This window comes from Haliotis cracherodii, unplaced genomic scaffold, assembly GCF_022045235.1.
Source record: "Haliotis cracherodii isolate W230 unplaced genomic scaffold, xgHalCrac1.p SCAF_14, whole genome shotgun sequence".
NCBI classification, from domain to species: Eukaryota; Metazoa; Mollusca; class Gastropoda; order Lepetellida; family Haliotidae; genus Haliotis; species Haliotis cracherodii.
The window spans coordinates 28,570,184-28,587,279 of NW_027266269.1; the positions used below are offsets into that span (position 1 = coordinate 28,570,184).

Consider the following 17,096-nt stretch of genomic DNA (forward strand, 5'->3'; position numbering starts at 1 on the left):
TTTTGTATGTAGCTTAATTGTACTTACATGTTTGTAAAAAAAAACACCAAAACACACCATCAGTCGGATGACATGCCCCAAATTAGTGTATAGCAAATCCTATTGTGTTTTGTTTGTTTTTGTATGTATTTTTCTTTCATACCATTGTGTGTAGGATAACGTGTATATGTATGTACAATTTGTGACACCTATTGTTGGTGTATGTCGTTGTGAAGTCCCTGGAATATTTCTAAAGCCAAAACTATAGTCACACACTGTGTGTATTGTATGTACGTTAATGACATGGGCATGCGATAGGACTATTAAAATAAGAATTACCTCGTTGATACCGCCGTCAAATCTATAGAAAACATAGCTCTGCATTGCAAACACAGTTTTACTCCGAAATATATTCATGGAAAGGCAATGCAATGTGAAATTCAATCGCAAAATTAAAGTAAGGGAATGCTGGAACGTGATTTTAGTAGTACTCGCTAACAAATAATATCTTCATGTATTGGATGTCTTTCTCCAGCAGTTATGTGCTGGAAAATAAACTGTTATGCCATATTCAGTTGTTATTGTCGCATTTTGATTCCAGGACGATGACGCAGTCAGTCTCATTGTTATCATTCCCGAACATGTTCAGCTATGTTTCTGATATCTTACAAATAAATTACGGGAGGGAGATGGGGTAGGCGAAACCGTTAGACTGTCAAGGTGTTTGTCAAACATCTGTCAAAACAACAGAACACACACACATTATAAAGAACAGCCATTTTTATTTCACATAGAAGTATTATCAGAGTTACCCTATAGAACGGTTAGTCATGTATTTTATACAGTACAATACGTGCAGTTGCAGTTTTTAATATAATGTCTGTTTAATTGACAGTAGACATGTATGCTTAAATGTTTTGAAATGGTTATATTACATTACGAGCTAACGGGAGAAAAATATTATATTTTCTACAGTCCGCACACATGGCGATATTTACGGAAGTAAGCTGACGTCAAACGTCTTTCTGTATGACGTCACAGCACAATTGTATCCTAGCACTCATAAGGTCCCTTTTATCCTTGTGGGGCATATATGTTTTTTTTTCAATAAAAGAGGCAAAACCCTTTCCATTGTCATAGTGAGTGAGTGGGTGAGTGAGTTGGCTTTAACGCCGCTTTTTACAGTATTACAGTTATATCGCGGCGTGTCAGCTTAATGTGGGAGGAAAGCCCGAAGTGATGCAGGTCGCAGACGTTTACCATTTCGGTGAAACCCACGAGCACGCGTATGGTGCTGATAAACCTAGAAACATAATCGGGGCGAACCGGGATTCGAACCCACAATCACAGGTTTCTGGCGTGGTCAAGGGACGAAAATCTGCACAGCGAATCGCGACTGGGCCACCCGTGCCCCAGATTAACAAAGAGTCTGGACTCACGGGTGCATTCTAACCAAGTGTGATGAGTGCACTGCGTGTCAGCATTATGTAAGAGGAGGTTCCCGTTTTACGCAAGTCATGGACGTTCACTGTTACGGCATAACGAATATTGGGTACATCATAATCGGTTTGAAGTTACTATGAAAAGTATTCTGATGTAGTCATTGTCTTCTATTTCTCTACTAAGGGATTGGGTAGTTCCTAGCTGCGGGTACGGATCCCCTCATCTGCTCATCATTTAATAGCTTCATATTATGTTAAGTTCTATATGTATTTTCTATTGAGGGCTACGCGCCGCCCGTTAAGAAAGTCAGCCAATTTACACAGTCTGATTTACAGCGCACTTCCAAATCTCCTATTAGTTACACATCATAGTTGCTTTAGAACCTACATAAAGATCTCTTCCCCAATCACAATCCTCCAAATAAATACGTATGCGAACTTTGACTAAGGATCAAGATCGAAAACGAAGCCGGTGCTGATTTTGGAAAACAAGATGGCTGCCAACACGAAAACACGGGGTTTTGCTTTCGATCTGGAATTGGTTTACATTCGCAGACCTTTCTTACGACCCGAAGCTCCCTTGTAGGAACATAAAAGACCGATATGAAACGTTGAACAGATGGGAAATTCGGTAACCGCAGCTAAGGTAGTTCGGAGAGTCATCGATCCGCTCTCCTGTGCGTCGTCAGTGAAGGGGGTCCCAATCTGGTGCCGTTCACGCTGCTTAGAGACCACGGTGTAAGAGAAATCGGACCACCAGGATCCCAACAAGGAGAGAGACCATGCTGCCATTCATAGGGGCTGCTTCAGAAGGCGGTGGTCGTTCTGGAAGCAAGACAAATAACTTTGATGATAAGGATAAGATGAGGATGAAAAAAGAAATTCGATGAAATTCGGTGTCCATAACATCATAGTGAAGAAAACAAAGGTATAGGCATCGGTTTAACTTTAGGGTGAATGAGTGAGTGAGTATGGTTATACGCCGCTTTTAGCAATATTCCAGCAATATCACGCCGGGGGGACACCAGAAATGGGCTTCACACATTGTACCCATGTCGGGAATCGAACCCGGGTCTTCGGCGTGACGAGCGAACGCTTAACCACTAGGCTACCCGAGCGTCCCTTAACTTTAGTATGTCAAGGGAAATTACTCATCATGTTAACAGTCCGCATAAACACGAATCATTAATAAACAGATATCTGCATGATTATTCCTGCAACAGAATTTGCAGCCACGTGACCCCTGTCATGTCTCAAATGCAAATTTGTTGCGGATTTTTTAAATTTTTGTTTTAAAGATAATATGTCTAAGATACCCATCACCAGTTGCGTATTGCGAAATTATGTTTTTAAATTTTAATAGTTAATTCAAATTATATTTTATAAAATAAAACCATGTGGAATTATTCTTTGAGTGCTGACTTAGCGACAGAACAGTTCATTTTCCTGTTTTAGTATGAAGTGTATATAACATGTGACACTATAATAAACATAATTCTCTCTCTATATATATAATATCGCTAGCTTAAAATATTTTCAATTGAAAATCGAACATAAAATCAACTGGGGTACAGTTTCTTATGAATGTCTCTAGACCCGTGAAGATCCGGGGTAGAATAGGTCTTCAGCAACCCATATACTTGCCGTAATGGACGGCTGACTTGGTTGATGCATGTCATGGTATCCCAAATGCGTGTATCGATGCTCATGACACCAATCACTGGATTGTTTGGTCCAGACTCGATTATTTACAGACCGCCGTCATATTGCTGGAATATTGCTGAGTGCGGCGTAAAACAATAAATAAACAAAACGGTTTTCGGATCTTATTTTGATAATGAATCGCTAATGGTCATGGTTGTTTGTAACAAAACTGTTTGGCACCTACATGGCCGTTTATATCTGTTACAATATCTTGCCCAGAAACCTAACCATCACATAGCAGATGTATCAATCCACTGGGGATGGATAAAGGGGAGTCCTATAAATATTTAGTCGCATGTTTGGCTAGGGGTCAGCAGTCGTATTAATTTGGAGATGCATTAATTTCCATACAGTATGTACTCAACCGGCATATTTTGTTCTGCTCCCGTGAGAAAATCCACCACGACGCGCGTATTTCTTATGTGCAGTAATATTCCATTCAGTAAGTATTGCAGGCTTTTGGGGTCAGACAGCGACGTAACAATTCAGGGATGTCATAGTTTGACCATAACTATGAGGCGCAATATTTATTTTCTTTTGTCGTCATTGCGATTTTAAGGTCAACACGTCAACTATATCACTTCAATAAAATACACGCAATCAACCAAGTCTCCCGAAATCAACTGCCGGGCATAATAAAATATGCGGATATGCATATCATGCGGATGTGTTTCTGAATCACTATCAAATAGTGATGATACAAGGTGCTCGCGGAAAGGTGAGCGTATCCTGCCCAACCGATGGCACCGTCACAAACACATGCAAAGTCATGTCAATTGTTCACCTGAAAAAACACGGGAACATAAGGAAAAGCTAAAATAGGGAATTGCATCGGACATTTGGAAATGTCCTCCACATGTCCACCACAAAATATTTTAAAAGTTTTACTGAAGTTGTGAATGTTTTGATAACGTTTGTATTTTTGGGGTCAAATCCAAGTTTCAAGAGCATACTTTCTTTTGGAAAGAGATTTTTTACAGTCTAGAAAAATTAAAAAACAAGTAAAAGATCACACGAATAATTCTCTCTGTGGCAGGAGCTGTTTTGAAACATTGATTGATTGATTGATTGATTGATTGATTGATTGATTGGGTATGGTTTTACGCCGCTTTTAGCAATATTCAAGCAATATCATGGCGAAGGAGGGCGGCCGGGTAGCCTAGTGGTTAAAGCGTTCAGTCGTCACGCCGAAGACCCGGGTTCGATTCCCGACATGGGTACAATGTGTGAAACCCATTTCTGGTGTCCCCCGCCGTGATATTGCTGGAATAATGCCAAAAGTGGCGTAAAACCATACTCACTCACTCACTCACGGCGAAGGACACCAGAAATGGGCTTCATACAATGTACCCATGTCGGGAATCGAACCCGGGCTTCGGCGTGACGAGCGGACGATTTAACCACTAGACTACCCCACCGCCTCAGTATTGAAACAACTTACCAATGAAGATAATCTGTTTCGCAAAGAGTGGCAGGAACTCCCTGATGAAGAAGCACTGATGGTAGCGTAGGCCTTGGACAGTGGACAGAGAGACGGTCTCCAGCTTCATGTGCCTCTTATTGACGCTGTACTGTGGCCACGTCACAGGGACAGAGTCGGGCTGGTTTGGCTGGCTGTGAATTCGAAATCATGAATATTTAATTAATCCATTACTTTGATCAAATTAGTTTAAAGTCATTCAAATGTTATCTGTAGTTAACACATTCAGTGTTTTGTGGGTTGAGGAGTTAAAACAAAAGGTCTGTCACAGTGACAATGTTAGTCGGATTAAACACCGCAACATGTCCGTTTACAATGGCTTGGTGCCGGTCTTCGTGGTACGCTGGGTCGAGCGTCTGACCGGTGAGCGGAAAGTCGTTGGTTCTATTCTCGGCCTCGTCAGACGTTAAGTGATGTTACTTGTTATTCCTCTGCCTGGCGATCGGCATCAAGGGGATACGTAAGGACTTTTCGGCTCAGAGCCAGTGTGATGTTTCTGAGTATGTATGTATGTATGTATGTATGTATGTATGTATGTATGTATGTATGTATGTATGTATGTATGTATGTATGTATGTGCGCGTGCGTGCGTGCGTGTGCGTGTGCGTGTGCGGGTGTCTGCCACGATGGGGTTCTCACTTGTAAGGGGGTTGGGTGTCAACCTAGGTTGTTCCTCTATCATGTGTTTTTCCGGAGGTTTACTTGGATACTTGTCCCCCTTCCCCATGGTACAATACACTGCAACCGTCCCTTCTAAGGTTCAAAATCTTGCAACAGCCCCTGTCAAGGATGAAATCTCGTACCCGCCCCTCCCAAAATCCTGCAACCGCCCTTGCCAAGGATCAAAATAAACTCGGAATCTAAGACAGCTTGACCACGTATGCATATGGCATTGAGTATCAGCAGGATCATTTCTGATGCATATATTTGGTATGGATTCTGGATTCTGGATTCCATGTTGTTCCGCAAGTGAGTGAGTGAGTGAGTGAATGTGGTTTATCATAAAAAAACCTCAATATTCTGACGCCGGCCTGTACTTTAGTGCCTATACATGAATCAAGAATTACTACTTTTCTTCATGTGAGTGAGTGAGTAGGGATTTACGCCGTTGTAAATTATACTCAAGAAATACTACGGTATGGGATACCAGAAATGGGTTGAGCCCATTCTCCCGAAGTGGGGAACCGAACTCGGGGCACTAGCGTAAAGAGTGAACGATATTATCCACAATGCTAAGATACTGATATCATTCGTGACAGGAGTGCCAATTTCGACATCATAATATTTTGAGTGAACGATATTATCCACAATGCTAAGATACTGATATCATTCGTGACAGGAGTGCCAATTTCGACATCTATTATATTTATCATAATATTATGAGGAATGGCTTTGATATATTTTATGTACGTTTCACTCAGGTGTGAGACGTAAACACCACAATAACTGTGCGAGCTGTTTTTTAATTTAACGCCGGCTCGTAACTAATCGAATCTAGACCAGACAGGCAATGAGAGATCTTTTTAGGAACGACTCACGCCTTCGGGGTACAATGGCAAACTGTGAACGAATGAGCGCCTCTCGCAAGCCTAGGTGAATCCTCACGGCATCCACAGAGAGTATGGATTAATGCCGGTTCGATTTTTTATTCCAGCTAGTATAAGGAGCATGAGAGCTTACTGTGGGAGAGAATCTACAATGACGCCGATCTCATAGGTTATCACACGATGAAAAGGTACCCTGCTGAGAAACCAAGGGTCGTAATCAAGGCGAATATGGGTTCAGAACCAATCTTCGGATCCTGGCACGTTAAGGGGACAAAACTGAACATTTGGTCAACAAGTGTCCTAAGTTAAATCCAAATCTAAGAGCCAATTTCTGGTATCCCCACGGCGATATTGCTGGTATATTGCGTAAAACCAGTCTCACTCACTATTTTAAGAGGGGGGCACGGGTGGCCCAGTCGTCTAAGGCGCCGCGATTCGCTGTGCAGAGTTGCCTCCCTTGGGCACGCCAGAAACCTATGATTGTGGGTTCGAATCCCGGTTCGCCCCGATTATGATTCTAGGTTTGTCAGCACCATGCCCATGCTCGTGGGTTTCACCGAAGTGATAAACGTCTGAGACCTGCATCACTTCGGGCTTTCCTCCCACATTAAGCTGACACGCCGCGATATAACTGTAATACTGTTTAAAGCGGTGTTAAACCCAACTCACTCACTCACTATTTTAAGAGTATAAGCATCACTTACCCCGACTTCGGCAGATTAGTCCAGTATGTCATGACTCTCCTTGACAGGGTTTTCTCATCATCGGTAAATCCATTACTTGAATCTAAGGTCAGCCCAAACACGGACTCTTGCTCGTACGTGTGAGTAGCACCCACCCAGGTAGGCAGAGGACTGACTGTGATCCGGTGCATGAAATTGTACAGGTAGGTTGGGTTGATGGCGGAGTAGTAGTGAAGAAAGTCAATGACAGGACATTTGTAGTCCACGTCACTCCAAAGTCTGTTCAGCAGGCTTACGTAGTCCACAGTGACTCCTGGAGTCTCCAAACTCTCATAGTACATGGTGAGGTTCCTTTTGAACTGTGTGATGTCCGAAGCGTTGAAGATGATTTGTAGGATAGACTCATACTCAGGTTCTGTGAGCGTGAGAGAGTCGGGAACAGGAGTCGGACTCAACATTTCTGCCACGATGGGGTTCATGAACAGCGTAGACTCATCCTCCATGACTCCAACAATGATGGACGTGTTCTTGTGGTTACCAGACTTTAGGATCGCAGTTGGGGAGTCAGGCAGGAACAAGCCATCAATGACTGGGACGAAGGGGTATCCGCGCGACATGATCATCGCCTGACTGTCAACCAGGGTCTGGATGTCCGTGTTCTTGAAGCAGTTGAACAGGTCTTCATCTGTGGCGGAGGGACACCCGTTGAGCTCGGCCAGCTTTAGCGCGTTGTATCTAGCAGTGGCTGTGTCGGTGTGAGACCAATATGCTGTTGGGGAACCGCTCTGCAGGATTGCAAAATCAAACAGCCCCCATGAGCCAGGTGACAACAGGTGGAAGCCCACACAGGCAGCTCCAGTGCCTTGTCCAAATATTGCAATCTCACTGGGATCTCCGCCGAAGCTGGCAATGTTGTCTTTAATCCACGTCAGCGCCATCTGTTGGTCCCACAGTCCCATGTTTCCAGGAATCGTGTCAGGTCCCAAGTAAGCGAACCCAAGTGGTCCCAGCCTGTAGTTTATCGTCACCACGATGACGTTATTCTCCGCAGCCATGTATTTCCCTTCGGTTAGCTCATATATAGCGCTACCCCGATCAAACCCGCCTCCGTGTATGTAGATAACTGTAGCTTTCATTGCGTCGTTAACGGGAACCCACATGTTGAGATAGAGACAGTCTTCACTGAACGTCGTTGGGTTCTGCCTGTAGACTTCTGTCTGAACTGGAAGGTTGGATCTTTGAATACAAGATGCTGGCGGTCTCTGGGTAATGAGCGTAATACTCCAGGCATCTGGTGGCTGGGGCTTCTGGAAGCGCAGCTCGCCAACCGGGGGCTTAGCGTATGGAATCCCGTAGAATTGGTTTACGAATCTGCCCAGTACACGTATTCTGGTGCCGTCGACATCGCCACTTTTTGTGGTGACAATAATGTCAGCCAGGCAAACAGAGCAGAGTAACACTGCAATAATTGTGATCCCCCAAACAGTCCGCGTCTTCAGCATGATGAATCTGCAACATAGGGCTGTATTAAAAGATGCCTAGTAATATAATTTCTCATGTATAAGGGGCGGTCGGGTAGTCTAGTGGTTAAAGCGTTCGCTCGTTACGCCGAAAACCCGGGTTCGATTCCCTACATGGGTACAATGTGTGAAGCCCATTTCTGGTGTCCCCCGCAGTGATTTTGCTGAAATATTGCTAAAAGCGGCGTAAAACCATACTCACTCACTCACTCATTCTCATGTATAATGTTATTTTATTCACATTTAACAAATGAAACGAGAATTCGGAATTATTTTTCTCATTCTACCGAGCCGATTTTCTTGAAATGATATATTTGAAGAGTCTAGTTATATTTCTATTTCCACCACAGACCAATGGGTTTGAAAATAATCCGTAAACTACTAGTATTTAAAAAAGAAAAGCCTTACTATGAATGAATAGTAACTAGCGTTTAACGATGACTCAGGTAGATTCGGTTTAGAACAAGGACTGGTCGGCTCGGAGTGCTTCGAATTGCGACGCCTTAGCTGACTGGGCCACCGGTGCCCCCTCTTTCGCTTGCAAGATTTAGACATATGGCAAAAGTAGAGCTACATTGTGTGGATTCCTGTTGAGACTTGAGCCCCCTAAGCTTGTCTTGTGACTAGGGGAAGGGGTGGCCCAGTCGTCTAAGGCGCCGCGATTCACTGTGCAGAGTTGCGTCCCTTGGACACACCAGAAACCTATGATTGTGGGTTCGAATCCCGGTTAGCCCCAATTATATTTCTAGGTTTGTCAGCACCATACCCATACCCGCCAGCACCATATATTTTCAAAAAAAAATCAAACATAGGATAAAATCAACTGAGAGGTATAATGTCTTCTGCTTCTCAGTTTATTTTAATAACTTCAAATTTTTATTCCGGGGTAGAATAGGTCTTCAAAACCCATGCTTGCCGTAAAAGGTGACTATGGTTGTCGTAAAAGGCGACTAACGGGATGGGGTGGTCAGGCTCGCTGACTTGGTTGATGCATGTCATCGATCCCAACTGCGTGGATCGATGCTCATGATATTAATCACTGGATTGTCTGGTCCAGACTCGATTATTTACAGACCGCCGTCATATAGCTGGAATATTGCTGAGTGCGGCGTTAAACAACAAACCAACCAACCAACTTCAAATTTTGACATTATCCAATGGGCGAAAAAGTGCCCTTTTCATACCTCAGCCTTAACATTCTTGTAATGGGGATACTGTTTGTATTTATTTACACATTACATGTCCCCGAACCGAGTGAAGCAGCTTGTATTGTTAAACGTAGCTCGGATACGCACCTATATTAACATCTGTATGGTGGACATGCACGAAGTTTGCGATGTGTAGTAGTTCCACGTATCTCGTATACTTAGTCTAATAAATCTGTCTGAAACATCACCTAGTTTGTTCTGCCATCTGTATGATCTTTTAAGCTGTTTGTCCCGAGCCGCCTGTGTTTGTTCGCCAAATGATGTTCAACGCGCCATTCTCGTCTAGCCTACATGTAGGTGGTCACTCGTTCTGCAGATCGGGTTCGAATCCCTAAATTGGTGCAACGTATGAGAATATTGGTATTCCAATACCATTGTTGCATTATTACTAACACGAGCCTTTTGTGAGAATTTCACATGCCGTTGTAAGAGTTTAACATGCTGTTCTGAGAGTTTCACAGGCTGCTGAGAGAGTTACACAGGCTGTTGTGAGAGTTTAACAGGCTGTTGTGAGAGTTTAAACTGGCTGTTGTGAGAGTTGCACAGACTGTTGTGAGAGTTTAAACTGGCTGTTGTGAGAGTTACACGGGCTGTTGTGAGAGTTACACTGTCTGTTGTGAGACTTACACTGTCTGTTGTGAGAGTTTCACAGGCTGTTGTGAGACTTACACTGTCTGTTGTGAGACTTACACTGTCTGTTGTGAGACTTACACTGTCTGTTGTGAGACTTACACTGTCTGTTGTGAGACTTACACTGTCTGTTGTGAGAGTTTCACAGGCTGTTGTGAGAGTTTCACTGTCTGTTGTGAGACTTACACTGTCTGTTGTGAGAGTTACACTGTCTGTTGTGAGACTTACACTGTCTGTTGTGAGACTTACACTGTCTGTTGTGAGACTTATACTGTCTGTTGTGAGACTTATACTGTCTGTTGTGAGACTTATACTGTCTGTTGTGAGAGTTACACTGTCTGTTGTGAGACTTACACTGTCTGTTGTGAGACTTATACTGTCTGTTGTGAGAGTTTCACAGGCTGTTGTGAGAGTTTCACTGTCTGTTGTGAGGCTTACACTGTCTGTTGTGAGAGTTTCACTGTCTGTTGTGAGACTTACACTGTCTGTTGTGAGAGTTACACTGTCTGTTGTGAGACTTACACTGTCTGTTGTGAGACTTATACTGTCTGTTGTGAGAGTTTCACAGGCTGTTGTGAGAGTTTCACTGTCTGTTGTGAGACTTACACTGTCTGTTGTGAGAGTTTCACTGTCTGTTGTGAGACTTACACTGTCTGTTGTGAGAGTTACACTGTCTGTTGTGAGACTTACACTGTCTGTTGTGAGACTTATACTGTCTGTTGTGAGAGTTTCACAGGCTGTTGTGAGAGTTTCACTGTCTGTTGTGAGAGTTTCACTGTCTGTTGTGAGAGTTACACTGTCTGTTGTGAGAGTTACACAGACTGTTGTGAGAGTTACACAAGCTGTTGTGAGAGTTACACAAGCTGTTGTGAGAGTTACACAGGCTGTTGTGAGAGTTTAACAGGCTGTTGTGAGAGTTTAACAGACTGCTGTGAGAGTTCCACAGGCTGTTGTGAGAGTTTCACAGACTTGTGAGAGTTTAACAGGCTGTTGTGAGAGTTTTAACTGGCTGTTGTGAGAGTTACACAGACTGTTGTGAGAGTTTAACAGACTGCTGTGACAGTTAAACAGGCTGTTGTGAGAGTTTAACAGACTGTTGTGAGAGTTTAAACTGGCTGTTGTGAGAGTTTAACAGACTGCTGTGAGTGTTTCACAGGCTGTTGTGAGAGTTTCACAGGCTGTTGTCAGAGTTTAACAGACTGCTGTGAGAGTTTAACAGACTGCTGTGAGAGTTTAACAGGCTGTTGTGTGAGTTTCAAAGGCTGTTGTGAGACTTTCACAGGCTGTTGTGAGAGTTTCACAGGCTGTTGGGCTGCTGACGTTTACAGAAAGGGAATTTCGTTACCATGTATTTAGGCCGCATGTCACTTCAAGTCTTCAAGCTTTTTTGTATGACTCGGTAATTATCTTTAAAGAGTGCCTGGACTCGCGAGTAAGCCCCAGCACGTCACCCCGACAGTGCCTTGCACCACCTCTAGACACCGTTGTATGATGCAGATGCATCTAACCAGAATTAATCATGATAGTAGGCCATTTATATTGCGCTATATTTCCTCACCACACTGGGGTGTGCTTAAAGCGCTACACCATTATTATCCCAGGTTTTCACTCTATTTCATTCTCAGCTCCCTAGGAAGTATGCAACCAAAGCTGCCTGTGAGGCGCTAAAAGGTTAACAGTCACATTACTACCTCATCCTACCGGGTACCCATTCACTGCTTGTAGGACAGAGACATATTTCGAACAAAGTCACTTGACAAAGGAGACACAGCATGTGGCACGTGTGTGTCAGTGTGGGACAGGAGAGAAGACTAAGAAACTCTCAGGGGTCAAGCTGCCGAACACCCATCCAACTACTCTCCGCGATCAACGCTGCTTGACTGAATAGTCTCGAAAGGGCCACCTGACCACGGAACAAAGCCTCGTTTCAAAGCAGGACTAAGCTCTGGTCGATTGGCAGTCTTGGGTGGTTTGGTTTAAGTTACCCAAATGGTTTATGCAGCAGAAACACTGTATGATGATTATCAAACATTTTGTTTATGCTAACCCTAACTGCACCGAGACCTTGGATTCGTTTCACTTAATGTACAAAATACACTGTCTTGATCAGGGCTGGAAATGTACACCAGAACAGTGAACCCCGTCTTCCTTTACGGGCAGCCAGGCTTAGGCTCTTCGACAGCCTCGACAAATTTAATTTAAGTCGTTAAACAGCTGCTATGTTTGTACGGTAATTTAAGGTGAGGTGAGGTGAAATGGGATGTAACGTCGCGTCCAAGATTATCGCACTTATATAGCGAAGTGCATGTACGTGTGTGTGGCTTCTTGTACTAGTCCGGACTGATGCCGATTTATAGTGCTAGCTCACTGAGATACCTTGCCGCAGTTTTATATGAATACCCCACTCAGACACAGTATACTGACTCCGAGTCGACCAGTCCTTGTTTTAGCTCCTTAATGCCGAGCGCCAGACAGGGTAACAACAAGTACCATCTTTTAACGTCTTTTGGTATGACGCGGCCGGGGATCGAACCCCGGGCCTTCCGCTATCCGGGCGGACGCTCTACCACTAGACCACGGAGACTGTTACGGTAATTTTAGAATTGCATGATGGACAATAGTGTTATTGAGAAATAAACGACGAGCGGGAGGTGCTTATCGTACAATAAAAAACTGCAGGAAGAATAAGCCATGAGATATGCGGTATCAACATTTTGTACAGCCTTTTTGAGAATAAAATGTACAAGCTTCAAAAACATTTACCAGTATTTGGATAAGGATGACTCCCTGAACACAATCAGACCTCGGCAATGTCGGACAACCTCATTTTATGTACAGGGGGTTAAGTTTGGTTTTCTCACTACTTTCAAGTCAATTATCAATCACCTTTTCTCGAAATACACATTGTCATATCTCTCATATCTGGGTGCGATCGTTCGGCCATTGCGTTCATCTGCGTCCAGCTACATCTATGGGGAACAACTTACCAGACACTTCCCTCTAAAAATAACGTCATCCAATATACGACGTCATTAAGGTGCGAGCGCATGTTCGAATCTCCAGAAATGACGTCATGATAGAACAATGTTTTATCGTGAAATGAACCACTCTTCGTTCTTCATTGTTCTATGTCATTTATCGCGTAGCTATCTCATAATAGTTAATAATTACCAATAAACGTTACAAACAGGGCGGACCGCCTACGTGGTCTAGTGGTGATCGTCTGCCCGGAGAGCGGAAGATCCGGGGTTCAATCCCCGGCCGCGTCATACCAAAAGACGTTAAAAGATGGTACTTGTTGTTACCCTGTCTGACGCTCGGCATTAAGGGACTAAAACAAGGACTGGTCGGCTCGTAGTCAGTATACTGAGTGGGATATTCATGTTAAACTGCGGCATGGTATCTCAGTGAGCTAGCACTATAAATCGGCATCAGTCCGGACTAGTACAAGCAGCCACACACACAAACACACACACGTACATGCACGTCGCTATATAAGTGCAATAATCTTGGACGCAACGTTAAACCCAACCTCACCTCACCTCCAAACAGGGCACTATTCGCAACGTAAAGACATGAACAGAAAATGGGCACAAGGCCTTCTGTTGCTGTACTTACCTCTGTTCGCTGTGCGTCGACACACGGAGGCAGACACTGCGCTACTGGTATACTCACTTTGGTATGAAACCTAGGTCTAATGTTCAGATTTTCTGAGCACACGTTATATGATGATCATGATTAAAATAGAGGGACACGTGACCCCGCTTAGCGACTCATGCCGCAGTAAATTGGACACGTGATATTTTTACGAACAATTTATATGCAAGTCCATGTCCTAATTCTGAGCTATGGGCCATAGAGAAAGTATATCATCTAGTTTACACAGTACCGAGACAATTAGCTTAGAGTCGCTTACAAATAGTCATTTCAGAATGTTAATATTTGATCTGGTACGTATTAAAACTTGTAACCATGTGGGGATTACTGCAAATGTGATGGAATATTGAAAATGTTTACTTATAATACTACCAATAGGAAATATGTGGCTTTTGAAAATATATTCTGCCTCGAACAAACAATTTCAGCATTGTTTGTTTTGTTTGTTGTTTAACGCCGCACTCAGCAATATTCAAGATATATGACGGCGGTCTGTAAATAATCGAGACTGGACAAGACAATTCAATTATCCTTTTACGGCAAGCATGGGTTGCTGAAGACCTATTCTAACCCGGATCTTTACGGGTCATATGATAAAGAAGAAGATAATATAATTCATCCCGATATTACGGTTCAGATGCTGGTGCCTTTAAGTAGGTGATGGCGAAACATCAAGCTTCATGAAAGCTTCAAGAATGTTTGGGTTTGGGTTGGATGTTTAACGCCGCACAAAGCAATATTCCAGCTATATGACGGCGGTCTGTAAATAATCGAGTCTGGACCAGACAATCCAGTGATTAATATCATGAGCATCGATCCACGACAATTGAGATCGATGACATGCATCAACCAAGTCAGCGAGCCTGACCACCCGATCCCGTTAATCGCCTCTTACGACAAGCATAGTCACCTTTTAAGGAAAGCATGGGTTGCTGAAGACCTTTTCTACCCCGGTATTGCTGGAATATTGCTAAAAGCGGCGTTTTCGAAGCGAAGACCTATTCTACACCGGAATCTTCACGGGTCCTTAAAGAATATGAACCATCAGACACATTTGTCTTCATTGAACTGTCCATTACCCGATAACAATACATTGATAACAAGGCAAAATATGAATAGTTAACATCAATGCAGTTACTGAAAGAGAACATAGATCGCTGTAGACACAAGGTAGAGACGAACTTGGGGGCACGGGTGGCCCAGTCGTCTAAGGCGCCGCGATTCACTGTGCAGAGTTGCGTCCCTTGGGCACGCCAGAAACCTATGATTGTGGGTTCGAATCCCGGTTCACCCCGATTATGTTCAATGGTTCCGGGGTGTTCGGGTTCCTGTTCGAAATATATTGCCACATGTACATTATTGTGTTTACACGCCCCGATTAAGTTTCTGGGTTTGTCAGCACCATACCCGTGCTCGGGGTTTCACCAAAGTGATAAACGTCTGAGGCCTGCATCACTTCGGGCTATCCTCCCACAATAAGCCGACACGCCGTGATATAACTGGAATACTGTTAAAAGCGGCGTTAAACCCAACTGACTCACTCACTGAGACGAACCAAAGACAACATGGATGATCCACGACACTCGGAATGATGGAGTCCATTGACCATGTGTCTCATCTACCCAGAGAGTGAGTTAACATTTAACGTCATTATTTCAGCCACATATAGCGACCATGTAATTGGTGATTGGGGATGGACATACAGGCTGAATACATGTATCAACATGTAAACACATGCAAATAAGTGACCCATTGTAAATAAAACACGTGTTGGAAGCGTAGAAAATTTATGAATACGATTGGAAAGTATGAAACTGACTCTCTCTATCTCTGCTGAAAGCCGACTCAATTATACCATTCCGACTGTACCATGTGTTTATGAATCATTATCAAATGGTGATGATACCAGGTGTTCGCGGGAGGTGAGGTGAAATTGGGTTTAACGTCGCGTCCAAGATTATTGCACTTATATGCACGTGTATGTGTGTGTGTGGCTGCTTGTACTAGTTCGGACTGATGCCGATTTATAGTGCTAGCACACTGAGATACCATGCCGCAGCTTAACATGAATACCCCACTCAGACACAGTATACTGACTCCGAGCAGACCAGTCCTTGTTTAAGCCCCTTAATGCCGAGCGCCATACAGGGTAACAACAAGTAAAATCTTTTAACGTCGTTTTGTATGACGCGGCCGGGGATTGAACCCCGGACCTTCCGCTCTCCTGGCGGACGCTCTACTACAAGACCACGGAGGCGGTCCCTGTTCGCGGGAAAACATGAATAGGTATTGACTAATATCACCACCAAAACAGGTAAATATTGTGGACACCGTGCTGCAGTATCGATAACAGACACACATTAAACATGAGTGAGTGAGTTGGGTGTAACGCCGCTTTTAACAGTATTCCAGTCATATCACGGCGTGTCAGTCTAATATGGGAGGAAAGCCCGAAGTGATGGAGGTCTCAGACGTTTACAACTTTGGTGAAACCCACGATCGGTATGGTGCTGAGAAACCTAGAAACATAATCGGGGCGAACTGGGATTCGAACCCACAACCATAGGTTTCTTCCGTGCCGAAACTCTGCACAGCGAATTGCGGCGCCTTAGACGGTTTGGCCACCCGTACCCCCTGTTAAACATGAAAGAGATGCTGTAATAATGACTAATTTACCTTTCTACTGGCGCCCTGGTTTACACGTCACAAGCAATCTGCGAAATCTAGGTCTTGACAAATGAGTGACAGATCATGTCTAAGAACCTCTCATGCTACTGCCAGTGCTTTAGAAACAGAAAAATATGCGTTTGATCGTCACCCAACACATAAGTCCTACGTACCCACAAGAAAATGTATTCAACTTCTAGCAAGACACAATGCTAAATATATAAATGCTCTTGCTGTGTATTCAAAATGAAACTGCCTCAATGAGAATGATTTAGATGTAACCTAATTTTTGGGGCATAACCATACTGTTGATAACGCTAGATTGACGCATTGAATTTGCAAGTGAACGCGCAGCGTGAGATTTCAAATGTTCAGCTCATATACAGGCAAACTAGTTGTACATTGAATACAAGTATATTAATCTCCATTCTACCATGACAACATCAAACGCAAACTGGTGTTAGAGACGACATTGTTTGAGGCAGCATGCGGTGAGTTTAGTGTTTTGAATGGGTTGTCAATCTGAAATGAGGACACACCGATATGGTTTTTTAACAATATACACTCTTCAAAAAAAAA

The 17,096-nt window shown here is 43.6% G+C and overlaps 2 protein-coding genes across 2 annotated transcripts; both read right to left on the reverse strand.

Moving 5' to 3' along the window:
- Positions 1-2,145: 2,145 nt before the first annotated feature.
- LOC139460337 (cholinesterase-like) lies at positions 2,146-16,616 on the reverse strand. Its single transcript, XM_071241830.1, has 4 exons — positions 16,527-16,616; positions 6,857-8,344; positions 4,567-4,739; positions 2,146-2,246 (listed from the first exon to the last, which is right to left on the reverse strand). Exons 2-4 carry the CDS (start codon positions 8,335-8,337, stop codon positions 2,146-2,148), a joined length of 1,755 nt encoding a protein of 584 aa, XP_071097931.1. The 5' UTR covers positions 8,338-8,344; positions 16,527-16,616.
- On the reverse strand, positions 10,038-15,459 carry LOC139460338 (uncharacterized). The gene is made up of 2 exons (XM_071241831.1): positions 15,396-15,459; positions 10,038-11,035 (listed from the first exon to the last, which is right to left on the reverse strand). Exons 1-2 carry the CDS (start codon positions 15,457-15,459, stop codon positions 10,038-10,040), a joined length of 1,062 nt encoding a protein of 353 aa, XP_071097932.1.
- Positions 16,617-17,096: the final 480 nt, after the last annotated feature.

Bases quoted from the DNA above. Each gene is read 5' to 3' on its own strand.
- LOC139460337 (XM_071241830.1), bottom strand. From the start codon at position 8,337: ATGCTGAAGACGCGGACTGTTTGGGGGATCACAATTATTGCAGTGTTA. The intron at 4,740-6,856 runs GTAAGTGATGCT...TCGAATTCACAG, and splicing joins ACTAATCTGCCGAAGTCGGG to CCAGCCAAACCAGCCCGACT. The intron at 2,247-4,566 runs GTAAGTTGTTTC...TCTTGCTTCCAG, and splicing joins GAAACAGATTATCTTCATTG to AACGACCACCGCCTTCTGAA.
- LOC139460338 (XM_071241831.1), bottom strand. From the start codon at position 15,459: ATGGTCAATGGACTCCATCATTCCGAGTGTCGTGGATCATCCATGTTG. The intron at 11,036-15,395 runs GTGAGTGAGTCA...CTCTCACAACAG, and splicing joins GTTGTCTTTGGTTCGTCTCA to CTTGTGTAACTCTCACAACA.